At 44.2% G+C, this 22,529-nt stretch overlaps 1 protein-coding gene across 1 annotated transcript in view; it reads left to right on the top strand.

Annotated features, from left to right (window-relative positions):
* PRKCQ (protein kinase C theta) overlaps positions 1-22,529 on the top strand; it is a 65,648-nt gene that overhangs the window by 29,591 nt on the left and 13,528 nt on the right. Inside the window, 10 exon segments of the mRNA XM_009648419.2 lie at positions 500-531; positions 627-712; positions 1,769-1,782; positions 1,784-1,884; positions 2,565-2,674; positions 4,314-4,437; positions 6,437-6,612; positions 9,265-9,438; positions 18,675-18,766; positions 21,027-21,089. Coding sequence (XP_009646714.1) covers positions 500-531; positions 627-712; positions 1,769-1,782; positions 1,784-1,884; positions 2,565-2,674; positions 4,314-4,437; positions 6,437-6,612; positions 9,265-9,438; positions 18,675-18,766; positions 21,027-21,089 — 972 coding nt within the window.

The following is a 22,529-nucleotide window of genomic DNA, read 5'->3' as shown; positions in this document are numbered from 1 at the left end:
CGTTTACGGTTGGACTTGATGATCTTAAAGGTCTTTTCCAACGTAAATGATTCTATGATTCTGTGATTCTCCGGTGAATATCTATGCTCCTGCGGTCAGTAAAGGCAGCAGGAGAGGACCCTTGGCATCTTACTTGTAGAGTTATTGCATCACTTCAAGGATGCGGTTCACAGTTGTAATTCCAACTGTGAAGATTCCCTTCATTTTTTGGTTTATTTTTATAAATATTTTTGTCTTTGGCCAAATGGACGGACATGTCTCATCAGCCCAGTTTGCTATTTGGATATTGTGAAATTCAGAATGTGAATATGGGCTGTGAAAACCACAGAGAATCACTCCACAGTTAGGTTGAATACAGATATTTAGATTACAGTAGCTCTATAAAGACTGATTAAAAAGCAAAGCTGTTTTATTCTGTTTCTTTCATAAATGTTGCTCTCCTTTCTTCTGTTGAGGCTTTCATAAAATTCAGAGTTAACCATTTCTCTGTTTATTTCAGGGGTCTGAATAAACAAGGTTATCAATGCAGACGTAAGAAACTTTTTTGATTTTGTTGCTATCATCATTTACTTGATCTTTTCTTAAGGGTTTTTTTTATTAACATCGTAACATGCTTGTTCTTTCAGAATGTAATGCTGCCATTCATAAGAAGTGCATTGATAAAGTAATAGCCAAGTGTACAGGATCAGCAATCAACAGCAGAGAAACAATGGTACGTATTATTATTGGGTTGCTTTTAAAAAAACTTGGGCGCCACTCCAATTTCTCCTACATTGCTGTAAAACAAATTCGGGTGAAGCAAAAGGTGTTACTGAGCTAAAGGCTGAGTGATCTGATCTGTGCCCTTTGTTTTTTACATTCCCAGTGGTTTCATTACCTCCTACCTCTGATTTATTCAAATGCAGCTGCTGAACAAGCAGTTGCTGAATCAGGACTGACATTTTTCTCTTGTATGAAGTACAGCTCAGAAGGCAGTTGTGGACATGAGGGGGAGATTTACTGGAGGAAATTCTTCTCTACATGTTGTTAGGCACACTGAATTTTCAGAGTAGTACTTCAACATCCCACTCTGTGTTATCTGAGATTTCCAAACAGTCAGTGGACGATCTGGCATCTCCACTATTATGTATTTTATTTTTCTCACATCAGTTTATAATAAGCCTTCTGGTTTTGGTGGGCGTAAAGGGAACTTAAACTCTTGATAGGACTATTCCCTTTTTCTTAATTGTGTCCCACAGCTTCTGTTTGCTTCCAGTCCTACCCTGGCTTCTGGTCTCCTTTTACAGTCTCTAGAAATGAGATTCATCTCACTGTCTTCTGACATCTCCAGGGCAGATGTATCCAACTTTGTCATCACCTTTGACTCCCTATAAACTAAAAGAAGGAAAATGGGCTCTTCCAAAGAGTGATTCCTGACAACAAATGTAGACATCTATTTCAGGATGAGGTGAATCATTTTTAGAAGTACCCCTGTTTTTCCACTGAGCATTAAGGGAGCCTGGGTGCGTAGCTGAGATGTGAGTTATCTGGTCAGATAAATCAAGCCCAGAGATTAAATTACCCAGTTCCCACTGAACTGCACAGATATTATGTATCAAAATTTAGCTTTGTATATCTGGATGATAGTTACAGATGGTTTCTTCTTGGTGGTCATACTCAAGGATAAAGGGGCAGTAGACATCCCAGCTTCTGTGGTACAATCCTGGGGGCTGATAGTTTTCCAAACAGAGCTGAGGAGTGAATTGCCAACACGGCTTTTTTCTTGCAGTTCCATAAAGAGCGTTCCTCACCGCTTCAAAGTCTACAACTACAAGAGCCCAACTTTCTGTGAGCACTGCGGCACGCTCCTCTGGGGCCTTGCACGACAAGGACTGAAGTGTGATGGTGAGTCCCTGATGTATGTGGCACGAACTGAGCATGGGAGTGGCCTTTAGAGGGTTGCAATCTGAAGAGCCAAATCTCATTTATCACAATTCTCTACAAGACCTGCATGAGGTGGTATCCAGGGTGGTGAAGGAGTGGTCAAGAGGACCAGCCTTCAAGGGGGATCATTATTCAAGTAGGACAACTGTCAGTATACAGAAAGATATGTGGTCCACAAGGCTGAAGGGTTGCTTCCCAGAAAGGCAAAGAACATCTCAGTGACACTGCTTATCTTCCAAAATCACTCCTAGTATCAACTTGGATGCTCTATTTCCACTATCAGACAGACCCAAGACACTTCACTATCTTCATGATCCTGTACCAATGGGGAGATCCTGTTCTGTGATTACAGTTTATCTCTGAGCTGATAGACTGTCGTTTGGTAGCCTGTAGCTGCACAGGCTGATGGATGTGGAAAGGCCCAGAAAAAGACATAAAAAACCTTTGTCTTCATAGAGAACCAAAAAAATTACCTGAATGCCATCTCACAAGACACAAATGATGCCCAGGCTTTGAGCCGTTTATGTGGCTGATGTCTGCCCTTGGCCAATAGCAGCACGTGTTCCTGCCCAGCCTGATGTCAAACCCTTTACAGCCTAGCTATCCTTTGTTGTCCTGACACCTCTTGTTCTTTCTTTCAGCATGTGGCATGAATGTCCATCACAAGTGCCAGACAAAAGTAGCAAACCTTTGTGGAGTTAACCAGAAACTAATGGCTGAAGCTCTGGCAATGATAGAAAGCACCCAGCAGGTAAATACTTTAAGCCTTGAGTGACCTGGAGAAAGGAGGATCAATAGGTCAATGTTTGTTTCAGTGCAAGGAATAAGGGCATTGGGTGGAGCACTGTGAGTAGCAAGTTCTAGGTAAAGACTAGGATGGATCCTTCATGGAATAGGTAGTTAAGCTCATCTCAGCACTTTGTGGAGGCCACAAGTTTTCATGGGTTCACGTGACAATCACCAGTGTTCATAGAAGAGAAGTCCATTCGGGAATAATAGAATTATTAATAATTATTCTATTATTATAACACTGCCTTTGAATCAGGAAATCTCTGAGCCGCATATCTCTGGAGATAGGGAGAATATTCTGAGGAGATGAGTTTGCATATCTGCACTCTTCTTATATCTTTACCTGGTGACCCCCACTGCAGATGGGACATGACCTGGACTCTTGCTCTGATTAGGTACAGTTGTAGTTAGGTTACGTTCATAACTGACTTTGTGTAACACGGTCCCCAAAAAGTGAGGGGAACTTAATTTGGGTCCTTTTGCTGTCACTACCTTGCTCTGTGCTCGTGACTTAGCAATTTGTCCTGTGACTCTCATGAAGACACCTGGGCCTTGGGGAGAAGATTTAGATACTACTGCCACACACGGTATGAACACAGAAAATTGAATTTAAAGAAGGAAAAATAGTTTATTGCAAGCCCAAAACCATTAAAAAAATTAGACATTCTAGCTCAAAATCAGGGTTGTTAGGGTGCCTCTCAGCTCTTGAGTAACCTTAGAGAGGGACAAAATCCATAGGTTACCAGTCCTCTATATTTAGGTTACTCAAGTATCTCAAGGCAACATCTTCATCCATAAAGCATATGTATTTCCATCTATACCTTCCTGAGGGGCTATCTACCAGCTTTCGCTCTGCATATTTCTCACATATTCTCATGTGGGATAGATAATGCTGCCAAACTGCCAAAGAGGAGTTTTTTTCTGCTCTTGCTTCTCTATTTCCTACCTGCTGTCTCTCTACAGCTTCTTGCACTGTAGGCTTGGAGTCACCATTGAGAGGTTAAAAGGGCAAACACTAGATACTTTCCCAAAAATACTCTCCTTATCTCCAGAAATTTAGACTTTGGGGGCTTCTTGAGCCACAGGTGGAGTCTTAGTGTTCAGTAGCCCTCAGAGGATTTATCTTTCATGCTTTTGTCTCATCACCCTTGAATTCTGGCAAACTCTTACCTTCTGCAACATCCTGGTGAACGGAGTTCTTCAGAGTGACATCCAGACACTGTATGGGGATGAGCCTGCAGCATGCTCCAGCCTTTAGTATTTTTCCAGATTTCTCTTCAAAGAGGACTGTTGGGAAGGAGATTGTTAATTAAAATGCCCTTTGTGTGGGTAGCTAGGGACTCAGACCTCTGTGCAAAATAGAGGCTCTCTACATTGGCAGTACAAAGACCTGCTGACACCCACGCACATCTCACAGGAGGCTGTAGATTCCTCTAGGTTACCACACACCTAAACGTTAGGTACAGAGATTCTCTTCTTATAAGCAAAGACCTCTTCTAGATGTTGGCTTCTGTGACAGTCACACTCAAGAAGCCACAGTATCCATAAGCTCAGAACATGACATTTGGCTCAAAAGTCATTTGCTGTTTTCTGTAATCCAGGCTCGCTGTCAGCGTGACACTGAACAGATCTCCAGGGATGGACCTCTTGAAATTGGCTTCCCAGTTCCTGTGAAGGAGGTAACGCCGCTTCAGACATTGCCAGCATCTACAACAGGAAAAAAAGGTAGTTTCCACTAGTGATATGAGACAGCAGGCTTTGTTAATTTTTTGGTTTGTACATGGTTAGGTGGAGGTGGCAGGATGGGGAATTTATTAGTTGTTGAATCTTTCATGCATCTTTCCAGCCTAGAGCAAGACATACCCTTTCTCATCCCAAGATATCAAGAACTCTTCCCAGCCACATCACTTGGGCATGGCAGATAGATACCTTAGATCTCAACCTGGTTCCTTTCCTTTCTGCGTTTGCCCCATGTCATTGCAACCTCTGGTGACATGAGACACCAACCACCACTCATTCAGCTAACCCCTAGACTCTCTTTCTGACCTGGTACTTGAGCACACCTCATACCTCTACTGGCAGTAATGTGTTTATTACCTTCTTGGGACTTGTAGACTGTAAAATCTGAGAACTTCAGAAAGAAACCAAGCTCTAAACAGGAGATTGGGAGTCCTTTTGATCACCATGGCCAATTCTCTTTCTGATTTCATATTTTCAAGTGGGGGTTGACATCCAGTACCTTTGAAAACCATTGACAGATCCCCACTTCATTCACCCATGAGATGATTTAGGTGTCACAGACATCTGTGCTACAAGAGCAGACATTTAGGAGGGTGAATGAGAGATCAGGGAAGAGTGTTGATTAACAGACCTTGGACAAAGCTACTGGGGGCTCGGTGGCCTAAAAGAAAAATTACAGTCCCCTGGGGATATCCCTTGTTTGTCTGCTTTGTGCTTGAGTCATAGGACTCTGAAGAAAAAATGCCACCATCTTTCATGAGACCCATGTGGCCTACGTAAAAGGCCATTTCAGGATCCCCTGAGCTTCATGGTTCATGGTACCGCTCCAAGAACTATCCTGTAACTGCAGTAGACCTATGATGGCACTGACACACTGCTTTTCTGCCTCCCACAAGCTTCAAAATGCATGTACCAGAAAGTGGAGGGAAAAAAGAAGCGTGGAAGTGAATCAACAATTAAACCTAGCAAGGACTGGGACAGTGGGTCCTTAGGTCCAGCCCTTAGCCAAAGGTCAAGCTTCCAGCCCAGGCCTCACCATCATCCACCTTCTCAATGCAAGATAATACTGCCCTGTGTGGAGATAATATCCTGGAAGCTGGACTAGAGGAAAATGTCAGAAGGCACAGGTAGAGCCACATTATACCAGTGTTCTGGGTTTGACACTGTGCAGCACCAGGCTACCGAGCCTCAAAGGCTGGTTTTGGTACCATCTGAGCTAAGGGGACAATGCCTTTTGGCCCCTAAGGAGAAATAAATAATGTCCCCATCTGTGTTTATTTTCTCTCTTTTCTACAAGTAGAACTGGCTATGATGGTGGGAATCAGTAAAGCCCCAAGTGGTTTCAAATCTGGTTTACCTGTGGCTCTGTTTCTCTGCTGAGTAGTGTTCTTGCTGTTCAGCAGTTTAGGACAGTACAGCAGGCGTCCACTTGAGTACATGGGATAAATCCAGTAAAGGTCAGAATCTTAGAAGTTCACGTACATCCGAGTAAGTATTGAAGAAACTCTGAGTAACCACTCCAGGACAGCTGGAGCACTTGATCAGAGCTTCACATCCAGAGCAGGGACCCAATATGAAAATGCTGTCCTGTCTTTTCACTTGCTTGCTTTGCCAAGGGTCTTGAAAAAGCCTCAAAAAAATGGGAGCACATCATAACGGCAACCAGCAAGAAGGAAGGAAGAGCACAGGTGGCCAGAAATGATGGGTTTGGTCGTGTTTTGCTGCCATAAAACAGAAAGACAGATGAAGGAGTTTGTAAAGTGGGAGTAATGCCACTGAAGAAGATGGAGTTACACTGGAGTAAAATTTCCTCTGGAGAGAAAGCAATGTGGGAGCAGAGCCAATCTACTTAGTAGATGTGGCCACCACATTTCCATTTATTTTAAATACCCTTTTAAAACTCTAAACACAATACCTGTAAGTGTTCTGGCGGTTTTCTGTTCATTTTCAGGGGTTTATTTGAATGCTTTGATGTGTGTTGCAGAGCCACAGGGCATCTCCTGGGAATCTCCGGTGGAGGGGACAGTGAAGGGGGAGTCTCTAATAGAGACAGACTTGGGAGAACAGCCCCAGGAGCAAGAAGAGCACCAAGTGCAGCTAAAACTAACCATTGAAGATTTTGTCCTGCATAAGATGCTGGGGAAGGGCAGTTTTGGCAAGGTAAGCGTCAGGGGACTAGACACCACTGCACAGGTCTGCATATTGCTTATTATGGCACTAAATAGAATCATAGAATCATTTAGGTTGGAAAAGACCTTTAAGATCATCAAGCCCAACTGTTACCCTAACCCTGCCATCCCACCACTAAACCATGTCCCTAAGCACCTCATCTGTCCTTCTTTTAAATACCTCCAGGGATGGGGACTTGACCACTTCCCTGGGCAGCCCACTCCAGAGCTTGACAACCCTTTCTGTGAAGAAAATAGCATGTGGTTTGAAGGCCATTTATGACAAAACATCTCTAAGTCCTCAAAGAACCCTTGCTCTGACATGGCTGAGTCTTGAACTTGGTCTTCCCCTTGCCCTTCCCTCTGCCCTGTTAGTTTGCTGTCTCATGAGTGTCCATGACAGGAGAGGAAAGCAGCCAAGTAAAGCTACAACTTCCCCTTCTGTGCAGGTTGACGGGGCCTGGGCATCCACAGAGAGCTGGTGGGAACAATCTCTGTGCTGTCCCCCTTCAGGCAGCTACTGCTGCCAACTCAGCTGAGCAAGCTCGGAGTGGGGCGGAAGCATTAGCTGAAGAGTATGGATCACCTCCCCTCTCCAGAGCAGCAGGTCCCCAGCTGGGAATGCTAACTGCTCTTTCCCAGCTCCGATCTGTGCTGGAGCGTAAAGCAAATTTTGCAACAGCCAAGAATTTGTGCTTCTGAAACAAGAACCACCTGTTTTCAGTGGATTCATTAATCTTGATGAATTGTGGATTGTTCCTCCTTCTTGCAGATGTCCCCTGGAAGGGGACTGGTGCTATTCAGTGCCAGCGCAGAGCTGCATGAAGCAATTTCAGAGGAACTCACCATTGTATTTTCACAGCCAATAAGGAGAATGAGTATCACGATACATTGCTCAGATCCCATGTCTTTCCAAGGTGGAAACTGTGCCTTAAAGAAGGGCTGCTTTTTGCCTGCTAAGTGAGCTGGAGCAATTGCCGCAGCCAATTCTTAAACTGGTGAAATATTTGCTGTATTGGCTTTCCATAGTTGGCATGTCCACAGTTTGCGTGGGAAGCAGAGCTGAGGGATCTCAGTTAGAGCTAAGCCAGAATACCCCAAAATCCACAGCACAGACTAACCTGGGCTCGAGAGCATAGATGCCATAGAAACATTTACATTGGAAGGAAGGGACCTCTGGAGGTCATCTAATCCAATCTGCTGCTCAAAATGGGTCTAATCAGATGAAGTTGCTCAGGGGTTTGTCTAGTCAAGTCTTGAATACCTCCACTGAAGCAGATTCTGTACCTTGCTTCAGGCCCCTATGTTAACATGGACTCTCCAAGCCTGCAAGCGGCTGCATCTCTCTGCAGCACACCATGTGGGTGTGGAGAGGATGGGCTATTTCATGCCCTTCTGCAACAACCGTCACCCACAAGTTTCCTGTGTAGGTGTTGCTCCTGGTGCCCTTATTTGCTTGGAACGAGATTCACTTCCCCATAGAGGGGACAGAGCGTGCAGGTCTCAGCGCCTGAGGGGTCTCTGCAGCTCTTCATGGACCAGTGAGGATGATGGCCAGACCCATGAGGAAGCCCCCTTCTAACGTTGCCTACCTGCACCTTGCAAGTCACAGCACCAGTCACAAATGTACTGCGATCCCCAGTTTCCCCAGGAAAGCAGTGCCCTGCACAAAAACGGGGTAAAAAGGGTGCCTGCAGCATCAGCACTGTTGGCATTTCTGGTCATTCACTGCAGAGACAGAGGGAGGCTCTAGGCTCTACTCTCTGTCTAGTGCTACAAAGTGAAATGCAGCAGTAGCCAAAAGAGTAAATAAAACTTTTGTCAGGGCTAAAACATGTCTGAGCTTACTCAGTAAATAGTGTCTGGTAGAGAACTTCAAAGACCTCTTTGATGAATCTTACGTATTTATCCAGTCTATGGGAAACAGTGCCAACAGGCTGTTAGCGTAAAGATCTGGGCTGGCACTGCCTGCCAGCAGAGGCTTCTTTGCTCTGTGGTCTCTAGAAAACCCTTCTCTGCTGCTCCGTGTCTCACTTTCCATGCCCATAAAAAGAGACAGGGGTCCTAACTCCTCTGGGATGTGTTTTGCTCTTCTCAGAGAAGAAGCCCTGCAGAAGCACGGGGCACCCAACCTGTTTGCTCAGGCCTCCTGCTAACTGGGAGGAAGGGGAGAAAGTCAACATCTGATATAGATCAGTCTAACTACTGGTGGACATCGGTTTACACCTGCTGAAGTTCTGGTGTAGGGTATTTGCATTTCACATGTTGACAAAGCAATATTCTATGTTTTGTTATTTGAAGTCAGAAAACAGGAAATGTATCTCATGAGCATTTGCATAAAGATGGTTTCTGTTATCAGAAGTGTTTGGTGCTCTGGCATGTCCTGTCCATATGGGCACCTAGCCCCTGCTTTTGTAATTGCAAAGACCTTCTCATCCTTCCCCAGGGTCCAGCTTCCATTCTGGGTGTGGGGAACAAACTCAAAGTCTACAAAGTCTTAATGGCAGAACTGGGCCTTAAACATCAGCTTTTTTAAGGTCTACCCTTGTGAATTCCCCCGAGCTCAGCTTCCATCCTCACACGGCTATGTTGTCAGCTCTGAGAGAAAAGCATCACTCTTTCTGAGCAGCTCTTTCCACCTTAGGTGTTCCTTGCCGAGCTGAAGAGCACAGACCAGTATTTCGCCGTGAAAGCCCTGAAGAAGGATGTGGTGCTGATGGATGATGACGTTGAATGTACGATGGTAGAGAAGAGAGTCCTCTCCTTAGCTTGGGAGCACCCATTCCTGACTCATGTCTTCTGTACGTTCCAGACCAAGGTAAGACAAGGATCTGTCACCTTCCTCCATGGGCTGAGGATGTTTTGCTGAGATACAGATACTTGGTGGTGAAGTGCTTAAGCCTCTTAGATGTTCAGGAATAGCCTGGACATGAGGTGATGCTAAGGGAAGGGATCTTCAGGTTAACCACTTGGGAAATGGCTCTAGAAATTTCATCTGCCTTCCTCACATTAACCTGAAGGGTGCATTTATGTTGTCCAAGACTGATTGAGGTGACTATGCAGAGGGCCACTATTAAATTCTGTGTGCTGGTACCCTGGGCTGAGGATGTGCAAAGGCCACATCCGCAGCCAGGGTGCAGATGTGCCCACGCTGGTGTTATCTGAACTCCTTGGACCATGAAGCAGTGTGCTGCAGTGACTAGCCTGGATCAGAGCTAACTCAAGAAATTCTGAATATGGAGAATAAACATGCTATCATTCACTTTGGGAGTCTTCTTTGCCCCCAGTTACCATTAAATTGCATCAGATTCTTCCGAATTTGAGCAGGACCACTGGTGGTGAAGGCTGCAGTTCAGAGGAGCAACAGAAAGCATCTTCATTGCAAATCCTGCTTAGGACTCCAAACCAAAATTGAAGTGACATTTAAGTAAAGTATATACCTTTGTGGCCCTACGTGGCAATGAACCACCAACTGGTTAGTTTTCCAGAGCCTTTTCTGCAGCCACAACCAATCATCTTAGCACTAAAGCACATGGAGGGCATAGAAAAAAAATATGGAAGGAAATTTGAGAGATTACCTTGTCTGTCCAACCTACCCAAACCATTCCTGAGAGGTGTTTGCTATCCCAAAGCTCAAATTTAGAGGAATGTCAGTCTCTCAAGGCTGCTTGTCCAGAGCTTTGTTAGGATGCTCTCAGTGCCTGCTGAGGATTTAGGGATACAAAATACTGCATGGTGTGAGGTTAGGACATGCTCAGCGAGAGTCTTGCTCCTTCTGTGGGGTCAGAAGAAACAAATATAACCTCTGCAATATATCCCAGGCACCCATGGGATGCGGCACCTGTTTAAAGACGGATTAAATTTATAACAGGGAACGTCTGCAAACTGCTGTAGGCGTTGTGACATGAAGCCCAGGCATTTGTGTTTAACCCTTTCGGGACTGACAGTGAGGCAGCATGTCCTGGGAATAGATCCTTGCCTGGAGAGGAAAGGAATTAATTGTCTTTTTTTTTGGGGGGGGGGGGAGGGAGGGCGGGCTAGATTTCTGATGAAAGTATAAATGACCCAACTCCAAAAGCAAAGAAAATCAAGACTTGATTAAAAAGACAAAATATTCACAACATCCACAGCTCTGCGAGGGAGTTTATACTCCAGGGAGAGCTTCTTGTGCTGCCTGCAACTCCAGGTGCCCAAGGGAAGGTTGACTAATGCCGGTGGCTGACTTGCATGCAGCAGCAGATCTGTGTTGTTTGTGGTCCAGTCCTTGTCCAACCCTGGAAGCTGGAGGTCAGGTTTGGGATGGGCACATGAATTTTTCAGGCAGTGCATGCATGCATGTGTCCACTTCCCTCATGAGACCACAGCAAAAAGATGAGAGACCAAATGGAGTCATGCCAGCAGCCAGGTGGGATTTACTGGCCATTTAAGGGGGAAGCTGGGCTTCCAGTTGTGGCTGAGGCAAGGAAAACCTGCAGGATGGAAAAGCAATGAGTGCCTGAAAAATTCCTGGGTGTCAGGCTCAAACCCCCAAGTGATCTTTTCCTATACTGTCTTGTGGTTAACATCACAGTATTGCCCACTTGACATAAAAAAGAATCTCCATCCATCTCATCCCAAGTCAACATTGCCACTTCAACGTTATTTGATCTCTCTATTTTGCCCTCAAGTTCACAGATACAGAAGCTGGAATGTGGCTGCCCAGGCCAAAGCAGCTCTGGGCTAGGATTTATTTCTAGCTTATGTTTTTCTCCTCTGACCTTTGCAAACCAAGCAGCGATTGCTCAACACGTGAAAGTCATTCAAAGCAGGAGAGCTGTGACAAGCCATGGACAAGCTTTCACGGCTCAAAGGACACCTCGGTTCAGTTGTAATAGCTTCTGGAGCAATCATTTTAGAAGCCAGGGTACTGTTGTGTACTCCCTCTCTGGACTTTAATATTGAAAAATTGAATTTTGTTAGGGTTTCACCAGATAGAGAAGTAGTTTCAGACAGAAATGCATGTGTCAATGCCATCCTGAATCTCTAATGCTTTGACTTACAAGGTTTCTGAGCTGCTTCAGGTGCTGAGTGCCTCTGCAAAGGACAGTAAAAGCAGGACTATTCCTACACTGAAACAAGAACCTCAGTAGACCCCATGTCTCCAGAGGGAAAAAAAGTCATATAATCGGTTGACAGTTCCCTGAGCTCTGCGATGAGTTTCCTTCTGGCTTCAACCCAGGTGATCAGTGAATGCTGAAATAAATAAAGCTTGACAGCCTTTCAGACAGGTTTTGTAGGCACCAGGCACCTAATGGTCCTTTTTTATTCCTGCGGAGGCTGAATGATCAGTGCTTTCGCAACTCGGAATACTTGTCATGTTTTGCTACACGAGAATAAATTCAAACACATGGGTTTTCTTTTCCCGATCTGTTTTTGAACTTGACTCTTTTATTTTACTGCAGTAATCTTTGCATCCAGATATTCAGCTGACATAATTATATGGTGGGAATTTTAACAACAAGCTCAGAGAGCTTTTTTTGTTGCATTAGATTTAAAGGGATTCTGTTGTGTTAAAGAGGAGGAAAAACATGTTTATAATTCTGTGAAATCCCAAAATTAGGAATGCCAAAACAGTGACAAGCATCCTAGTGCTTATGTTTTATTCTTCTTTTTGCATTTCACTGATCTTCTGTGATAAAAATAGGCTTTCCCTCTCTGAAAGTCACTTTTGTTTCTGTTTCTTTACTTCCTTGACCAAATTTTTATTCATACCCTTTACCTAAATGCAAATTAAGTCCCTAGGCATTTTGTCTTGTAGCGCAAAATAGCAACACAGAAGGCTATCTCAACCCAAAAGAAAAAGAATCTTTATTGCGATTTAAAAGAAAATGTTACAGAAACATTCCTTTCCTGCTTTTTAATGTATTATATCTTTTCAAAGTCCTGGTGGTGAGCCATTTTCACATGCTCTGTTGTTTTAATGTGCTTAATACTGACTTTAAAATCTCTTACATTGGCAGGAAGGAGAAAAGGATTGTAAATAAGGACTGTGATCCTAATTTTAAAATTCTTAGGCTCTGAAGTGTTTTCCATGAGCGTTTTCAGGAGACTTCTCATTAAAATATCTCCTCGGAGGAAACTGCAATTCCTGCAAAATTTTCCAAGGGCAATTTCAGTTTTCTTCTATCTTTGTCTTGCCGTTAGAGGGACAGGGCTGAATTATTTGGCCTGAATCAGAGCCTGTAGTTTGGCACACGCGCGTTTCACACCCTTTCGATGTTCAGCTCCATTGCCTGGCTGTGCCACGGACCTTCTTGAGCAGCCCGGAATCAGACATGCCCTCCCCAGGCAATGCAGGATCTTCTCGGTCCACAGCATGGCTGTAAGATGTTGATGCATTGCAGAAGTCATCCTGCCAGCCTTGACTTCCAGCACTGCTGAACTGCTGAAGCACAACAAAATATTAGATGGATTAAACTAAAAGCATAATAAAAATCTTGGTCACAGGATGAGGCATCCAGACCAGATAACTTTCTAGCCAGCATCCAGTTTTGGCACTCACCAAGAAGGAAAGGGTAAGGAAGGGAATTACAGGGCAACGCAATTATTTTTCCCTTGCACAAACCATCCCATGCTTTGGTGTTCATCCATTTGGGAGACATGATCTTGAAGCTTCAAGGTTTCGAGGTCTCCATCCTCCTAGTATTTTGTGGGGGATAAGTCAGCTTGGAAACATTTGATCCAGGGCTAGTTGGCCAAATCTGAGCCGGCTGATGGGAAAGCTAGGGAAGAACTGGAAAGTTTAAGGAGGCTTTGGGGATTTTACCTCTTGCAACCAGCAAGCAGGGAAACTGGCAAGGTCTCATTCAATCCTAGCCAAAATTTCAACATGGTTCAATAGAAATAGCAGCATCTCAGCAGAGCTTTTGGATTTCAACAAAGTTCTGCCAGAGAAGGTGTGAGCAGCTGTAATTATAACATAAAAAATATGAAGTCCTTACAGGACACTTCTAGGTCACGTCAGCCCATGTGGAATGAACAGGTGGAGTGTATTGGCAAGGAAAAGAGGGGACCAGCTCACAAGTGTAGTTTTTTTAAGTGATAGATGATCAACATATTAAATATACACATTCTAATTGCTTTCCTGTTGTCTGGCTCTGAGGAAAATTGGCCCAAAATGCACTCAGTTTTGCCTGAGATTTCTAAAAGTAGTAGCTGTGTAGCTGCTCTTTGTCCTGAAAAAAACCCCTTCACTTCTTAAAATAAAAATATTACTTTTTTTCGCCTATTTTTCAGCTGACAAAATATTTATATTTCATAAATTTGACTACTTTTGGGTTAGTTTTTAGTCTGGTAATTTTTTTTATCCCCAAATTTTGACAGAATTTTTTTTTCTAGCCTTGAGAAAATCAGTCTCTTTCCAAGATCCCACCCAATACTGATAAGAAAAGCCACTTTCTCTTGCAAGACAGGGCTGACAGTAACTCAGTTTACCACTGTGAGTGAGGTCCTCTCCCTGGTCTGAGCTGTGAGGAAAGGTCCTGGGATTTCAGAACTCAAGTGACAGAAGCTATTGCCAGCCATGTCTGCACCTTTATGTATACATATGTATTTGTATATGTGTATATAAATACATTCATATGCTTTCACCAAGTAGATGGGCACATGAAGATAAGCATCCCAAATGATTCTTTAACATGCGGTCAAACATACAAAGTAAAACACACAGTCAAATATGCAAAGAGTAGAAGAAAAAATAAATCGTGAGATCGGGGACTGGACTGAATTATTTGACAGCTGTAAGAAATGCTGCCATCTCCAGAAGGTAGATTGACATTACACAAGAGGGGAAAACAAAGTCTTTACATTAACCTGGGGTTGCTTTAATCTGTACCAAATTGGCTTTGCTTATCCCCAGATGGTGCAAATAGCAATGTTAATACCTCCTATGGTCACCTACTAGCAAGGAGGGACCCTGCATTAGCTGTTCCTCATGGGAGCAGACACAACGAGGAGCTCATGCGTTACTTGCATTCCCACTGGATGGGATGCTGTGATGGAACTGGAACACTCACTGGGTAGTGGTGGTGGTGGTGGAGAAGGGCTGAAAGGCCCTTGGCTCCCATCTATCCCATGAAATAAAATAGATTCGAAGCATGGATGAGCACCCAGCTTGGGCTGGGCTGAGCTGCATGAAAATGAGGACAAGAATCAGCTGCAGGAATCGCGTGGTGTCAAACCTTTCCCTTGGCAAGGGCCAACCTAATTCAGTGGGCATGCAGTGGGGTTAGGCCACTCAATATGCATTGCAGAGCGTTCTCCACATGGACCCATTTGCTAGGGTCACTGCTCTAAATAAGGGTAAAGCCACAGTGTCCTGCAGCTTTAATTATTCCGACATTCCTCCTCCTGGAAGCCCTGGGAAGAAGAATTTTTGCTCCTCAGTAAATGGTGTTAAATTGTGTATTTGTATGTATGCAAGTGCTTTCAAATGCCAAGAAAACAAAATCTGAAAATCTCTGCAGAAAAGTGCTCTGGAGGGCTTCCAGCTGGTTTGAGGATTTTAAGAGCCTGTTATATGATGTACCTTCAAAAAAGATCAATTTAAATGCTGCCTGCTTTATACTCATTGTTTATAAAGTTGAAAGCATCTCTGATAGTGACTATTCATTCTCACAGCAGTTGCATGCAGAACAGAAGCAGGTTGGTTTAACTCCATCCCTGCCATGTCCTGGAGAGACAGAGGGATAGGGTGGCCCTGCAGCGAGGAGCTCCGCTCAGCACAGGCACTGAGGCACTGATAGGGCAAGAAATTGAGTTCCTGCAGTAATCACATCTTTCAGTACCTGGTAGGACCAAGTTGACTAGGGAACCATGTTATTTTGTGCGCAGGACACACCTGTGTGTGTCTGTGTGTTGTACAACACCATGTTGCATGGTTCTGTTTGCTGTAGGAGCAGCTTCATCCTCCTGCAGAGGGGTTTGTCGTGTTTCCTCTGCCACAATGGAGAAGGGCCCTGAAAGATGCTTTAGAAGTAGGGAATGGTTGACATATGGATGTCCACAGGACAACTAGAGCCAGCTATCCTGGGGCAGTGTCCATTGCTGAGTGGAGGAAATGCCTTTACAGTCCTCCTTGAGCTCTGTGGTTATTAAAGAAGGCCCCAAACTCTGCCAAGAGACCAGATCTGTTCTGTTGTGCAAGTCTGGAACCATGACCAGAAGTTTGACTTGAGTGTTTGCTATGCAAGGATGCTCTCATGGGCGGTCAGCAAGTTATCTGTCATCTGGCAGATGCATAGGGTGAAGGTGAGGTGCTCTTCCCAAGCCTCCTTCAAAGCTGTGTAGGTCTCATCACTGAGGAACAGCGTTCCTGTTTGTTTGCTTGGCATCCCTGAGCTAGGACCATCACAGGGGTTAAGGGCATGGTAAATTCATGCCATCCCAGCTGCCATGCCTTGAGAAATACCCACTTAACCCATCGTGCCTGCTCCAGGTGCTGACAGACTTCAGAGCCTGGCAGTACCAGACAGGAACCATCAGGTAACTTTCGCAGGACAAGAGCAAGCGTAGGTTGGAGCCTGTCTGCAAACACGTCCCCTGTGCTTTTCTAACCCTTTAACTTCTAACACACTGTCAAATTTTCAGTGGTTTCAAGCATGGGTTTTGCCACTTCTCATTTTTAACATGTTCTACGGCTCTGTACATCTCAGGCTTAGGAAGCTGCCTCCAATAATTTGTTGCAGCTTGCACTGCTTGGTAACGTCTTGGTACCCATAATTATGTACTGAAGGCGGATCTCGAGCAATTTTTCTCCCTGGGCTGTTCCAGAAAACTGACCTTTTTAAGAAGCAAGGGGAACTTCCAAGTCTCAGAGCAGAAAACTCAGAGCACTACCGTTTTTCTTTTCAACAGCATTTAAGTACCATTCTGCAGAAACTGGTAGACCGTGAACTTCAGTATTAATCATGCCTAAGTTAAGTTTGTAGTCTTCAGCTTTAGAGCTTTAGACAGTTGAGCAACTGAGTTCATATAATGATTTTTGGATGCCAATTAATCTGAGAGGTTGTCTACCTTTTCTTTCGTCAGATGGCAGAAGCATGCTGCCAAAGTCCCCAGTTTCAAGTTAGAGTCCCCAGTTCACTTAAATAGGTGCATCAGATGGTTGCTCAAATCCACAAGCAAGCAGAGCACAACTGCTGAATAAACATGGACTTCAAGTCATGTTTAAAGACGTGTGATAAGGTGTAGCCAAACTCAATGGATTTTCCAGGGAAACCCAGGGGGTTTCTCCTTCCCAGTCCACTGAAGCTGAGTCTGGCCCATTTGAAGACCCATGAGGTTTCTTCTATCCCAGTGTGATATATGTGGCTGCTGGTCTGTTGTTAGCTAAACCTCATCACATCCCTGTGTACCTTCACAAAGAGCATCTGTTCAAGTGTTTTCCTGAATGAGCTCCTGAGCTCACATTGCTTCCAAGATTTATGCATTTCTATACGAAATTGCCCATCGCCATTTGGCCTTCTTACTTGCTTCAACTGACTTACGTGCACAGGCCTCTACAGATGCAAGACCTTCTTTCCCTAGGAGGGCAGATCTGGCCCTGGGTTTGTTGGATGACAGGTGGGGTTTCCAGCCAGACGTCCATTGAAATAAGAGTACTGTAATTAAAAGGATCTGGCTAAAGAAATTGCACAAATTAGAGCAGACAGCTGTTATTTGAAAGGAACAAACACTGCTGTTTTTTTAAATAGCTAGATCTTGGTTTGCTGCCAGAGATGCTTACATTGGATCTTATGGGTAAAGATCTTCCCTTGACTGTTAAAAATATAAGTGAAACTTATATAAATTTATATCACATATAAAAATACAAGTAAAAAACTCTATTCCCCCCCCAAAAAAAAAAATTGTGATGGGCAATACACAACAAAGAGAAGATATTTATAAACTTTAAGATAGCCTGGAGTTGACTAATTTCAGATGTGTACCCAACAGAGAAAGGCTTTTGAGAAAAAAAAAAATACTGCATCCATTTTATTTTATCCATGCATTTATGCACAAAAGCTAAGATTCCTGAAACAGAAGTTTAAACTGGGAGCATAACTTATTGTACAGACACTCTTCTTCCAGAAAAAGGCACCCCTCCTGCTTTGTAGGTGCAATTCAATGTGGAGGGGATTGGTCTGAATCAGGCCCCAGCTTCTGTGGGGGCCTGGTGGTGAAGTTATGGCTCATGAAGCAGCAAGGGGAATAAAGTGGTGTACATCAAGGACTGGAAAGGAAGCCTTGATGATATGTTCTGCTCTTTATTCAACACAGAGATTCCTCCCATCCTGCCTATGTACAAGGAGGACAGTTTTCCACTGCCCTGGTAGGACGGCTGATAGTTGCATGCAATTGAGGACAAGGATTGGATCTCTTTGCAGTCTTCTCTGACATGCAAGCACTCAGTGGGCATCCAGAAATATGATTAATTCATGAATCTTCCCACTAGCAAATTACATCCTGCCTTATTTAATAGAGCAGTTCCCAGGCTTAAAATCAAGTGTGTGCTTAAAAACAGATTGCAGCATCTGGCCGGCATCTCTGATCACTTGAAAAGGTCAGACCCACAAAAGGTGTGCGGGAATGCAAGTAACACCAGCTTGAGATCACTCTGCTGGACGGATAATACACTGGGCTGGGGACCAGAGGAGACCTGGGATTTACTTCTGCCTCTTCCACTAGACCCCAGGAAGCTTGTCCATCTGTCCTTCTGCTACACAGGCACTGTAGAGTCATTCATCCCCTTCTAGTGAGCCTTGAGGTCTACTGGTAAAAATCAATGGCACCAGCTGGTTATTAAGTGGGTTTGCAACGTTTGCTAATGCTGTTTATATAAATCAGAGCAGAGAGGGTGAGTACGGGCTTAGAGAACAAAAGAGAAATGAGGAAACTGAAAAAGAAACTGCTTTCTTTCCAAAACCCTCGTTGTAATCTTTTCCTTCCTCTTTTTGAGTGCTTTCTGGGTGGGGTTTTTTTCAACTTTATCTCACCCTTCCCCACCCCTTACTGTCATCTTGTCTCATTCTCTAGGAAAACCTCTTTTTCGTGATGGAATACCTCAATGGAGGAGACCTCATGTTCCATATCCAGAGCTGTCATAAGTTCGACCTTCCCAGAGCAACGTAAGGTGTTTTTATTAACTTTTGGCTTGTAGGTCACACAAATGGTAGAAGCAAAGGCAGCAGCTGGAGACACCAGGGATCTTCATTTTATTCCCAGCTCTGCTACTGTCCTGCAGAGGAAACCTTGGGCAAATAATTTGACCTCTCTGCACCTTACCCACAGCAAAGTGGGGATAATGCTTGTGCTGGAAGCGGAAGCACTCTGTATCCCAGCTGTCTCCAAACTGAACAAAATAGACATGCGGGTCATCACCCTGACTCACTTGGAGCAAGTCACTTCCTCTCCTTGTCCTCTTTCACCTCCCACAGAAGGTTTTTTAGAGCCCATCCACACAGCTGATTTCAGTCAGACGTGACCTTGCTTTGCATTCTTGGTCAACCAGGAAAGCTATTTCTGTCTGGAAGTGTTACAGATGCTGCTATACCCTTGTCAGCATTGCATCTGTCTGCAGGCTTATCCTTCAGCCTGCAAACCAGGGACCTCCTTCCAGCCTGTGGTCTGGCTCCCGTATTTTGCACTAATCTCAGCATAGTCCCACAAACATTTGTTCAGAGCCAAGAGCTGAGCTGGGTAGAAGCTGTCCCTTAGGCTGCTGATCCACCTGAGATCTTGCCTCTGGAAGTGCCTCCGCTGTCTATAAACAGCCCCAAGCATGCCTAAGACCTTAATTACACGGCCCATGGATGAGGGTCATTTTAGAGCAAGCTACAGGTATCTGCTGTGAACCACAGCAGCCCTGGGGTTGCTCTTTGTTGTAGTCATTGAGTTCCTGCTCAACCCTCAACTGGAGGCCCCAGTAATGACACTGTGGACCTAACCTCCAGCCCAGATTTACCACCATCAAAGAAATCCCACAGATGCCTTTTCAGCCATCTGTGGAACCAAATATCTTGTTCTTTGCAACACTGTGTGGCCCGTAGCCAAGCTGCAGGACCTGCTTAAGCTGAGGTTCCCGGTCCAGTGATCAGAGGTGAAGCTGTTGTTTGTTAGAAGTAATGGGATTTTCCCTTTAAAGATGGGCAGTGGGGGAAAACAAAACCTATCAAAAGTGCAAAAGGTAAATTTAAATAAAAAATTAATACACCAACAGGGAGTTAAAAATTTATTTCACTTTAATTAAAGTAAATAGAAGAATTAGAATAAAATGAAAGGTGCTTTTAATCCTTTGGTGAGCAAAAGGTATTTTAAAAGTCAATATTGAAACTACTGTAGAAATTAATTCTTATTTAATAATTAAAAAAAAAACAACCCTCATTTAAATCAGTGTTTAATTTGATGATTTTTTTCAAAAGCATTTGAATGTTCAGAATTAGGGGCCAATGCATTGAAGACTGAGGGAGCAGAGCTGCACAAGACTGGAGGAGCATAGGATCCTGCAGTTGCATTCACTTCTGGGAGAGTGCTTCAGCCTTGCACTGCCTCTTTGCAGTAGGATATGGTGGTGTCCTTTAGGCAGAAAGATGTTGAGAACAAAGTTCTCAAACTCAAAAAGGCTCCAGAGAAAGGCCAATAAGCTGCTAACTAGTTTTTACCTTGGATAAAATTTCAAAAGCAAGTCATAAATCTGAGCGGAAGAGCTCTGTTTGACCAACCAAGAAGACCGTCTATGGTCCCCAAACCCAGATGCTCACCTGCCAGTCCCATTGCTGGGCACTCCACTGGGGCAGCAGCTACTGGACATGGCAAATTATAGCTGCTCTTTGGAGGTCTGAGGAGTTAACTGTAATTTGCAGTTTGCAGCCTGGTGCATCACTGTAACTCATTGATTTACTTTAAATATAAATAAGGGAGAGGCACAGACACGACCTGGTCTGCTTTCCTTGTGACAGGGACCATATCTTGAGGTGAAGCAGGGTAGACTGTAGGGGCTGGGTGGTGGTTTTTTGCTCCACAGCTGATCTAGAGAATGAAGCACTGAAGGACGTGTCCTCACATGTCACATATAAAAAAAAAAAATTGCAGCCAGCCATGCAGCGTGGCTTCCAAGTCCCTGAAGTAGGGTTCAAATCCCCACCATTTCGCAAAGCAGCGTCAGTGGGAGTTGGGCTGCTAGCTGTGTGGCATGCTTTTGGGAACCTCACATCATCCATCAGTTACCTGTAAAACCCAGTTACCCCAAGCCTCCTGGAGACACTCCAAGTCTTCTGGGAACTTAATGAAACTTTGGCTCCCATGGAGACAAAGTTTCTGTCTTTTTGGGTCTGGTTGAAAGCGCCTGTTGAGGAGCATCCGTTCTAACTTGTGCCTTCTGTCACTCAGGTTTTATGCTGCTGAAATCATATGCGGGCTCCAGTTCCTCCATTCCAAGGGCATAATATACAGGTAGTTTCACTCTTTAGTGTCTAATATGCTAAACCTTTTCTGCTTTCCCTGCAAGTACTGGTGGTAACTGAGAGACTGTTGCTTGGATGTACTTAACTGGTGTTGCTTTTCTATGCAGATTCCCTTTCTACAGAGTCTGGCTGTTTTATTTTCAAGAGATAGTGCAGAAAAGGCAGTTTGGATCTCTTTTTTAGAATCCAGTCCTATTTCAGTTAACATTAAAACAAGCCCTTTGATGCACCTGCACCGAGTCATTCATATAGCACCCCGCATAGGCACCCAGTTTAAGCTTTCCATGTATGAAGCTATATAAGGTCAAGCTAGCCATAAGAAATTTGGTATATCTGCTGTGCTGGTTACTCTGGGACAGTGGTGGCAAGCTCAGCTCAAGTAACACCAGCAGGGAGACAGTGATATACCTTAATTTGGGGGTTATTAACATGTCTGCTATGCATGCTTCTGTGCGGAGATTGGACTCATCTCACCTACCATCGTGAATCTGCACTAGCTGCCCCAAGGTCTTCTTGTAGTAAGCAGAGAGGAGGGGGCTTTTTTAGGTTCATCAAATCTGTGTTAGAGCGCGTATGAGAAGTGGCCATTTCTACCAGCGGGTTCTACAGGGAGCCAATGGGGACTAGGTGGGACACTGCAGAGTGCTGTATTCAGACAGAAGAGTGCTCTCCCAAAGTTACTGGTATGAACTTTGCATCAATCTATCAAATCCCAAGGAGGAGAAGTCCTCTACTACAAAACTGCCCATTCCAGCTTCTGCTTGACTTCCCTAGGAGCTTCAAAGTTCTGCATGGATGCTTTGATCTAGTGGACAAGTGTTGTGCTTCAGACCTATATAAAAGGACAGAGACAGGATGGGAGCAAGAAGGGCTGCAGAAATCAGGCCACAGTCTGCTTTCCCACCCAAAAGGAAGAACTACATTTCTGGGGAGCTCTAGTCCAGCTCATTTTCATGGCAAAAGTTAGTTACTACATTGCAGCCTTCTGTAAATGCAGGAAGCAAATAGCTTGTAACAAACAAATGAGAAAGCTCGCTAAAGCAATGATGTTTGCTGAAAGCGAAATGAGGTTATTTCAATGTTTGTCATGTAGCGTGAACATTAGAACAAATGCTAAAAGTGAATGGCTTGTTTACAATGCACTCTCCCATTAAAACGCAAGGATTGATTCATATAAACTCACCTTATTATTCATTATTAGTACTCATGTGGGAGCCATTTATAGTCTTTATTGACCAATGATGGTGATTGCATAAACATGAGATCAATATCAATGGCATTAAGCTAAGAAGATCTCTGGGGTCTCAGCAAGTTTCTGGCTCTAATTATTGTTCTGGATGACTGAAGGGAAACATTTTCTGAAGTGCTCGAATTGTTTAGCCATGTCCGTCATTTTTACTCAGACTTCTCAGAAAAGTTGATTAATAAT

The sequence above is a fragment of the Egretta garzetta genome, unplaced genomic scaffold, assembly GCF_000687185.1.
Source record: "Egretta garzetta isolate BGI_Z169 unplaced genomic scaffold, ASM68718v1 scaffold260, whole genome shotgun sequence".
Classification (NCBI taxonomy): domain Eukaryota; kingdom Metazoa; phylum Chordata; class Aves; order Pelecaniformes; family Ardeidae; genus Egretta; species Egretta garzetta.
This window is presented reverse-complemented; position numbering and strand designations above follow the sequence as displayed.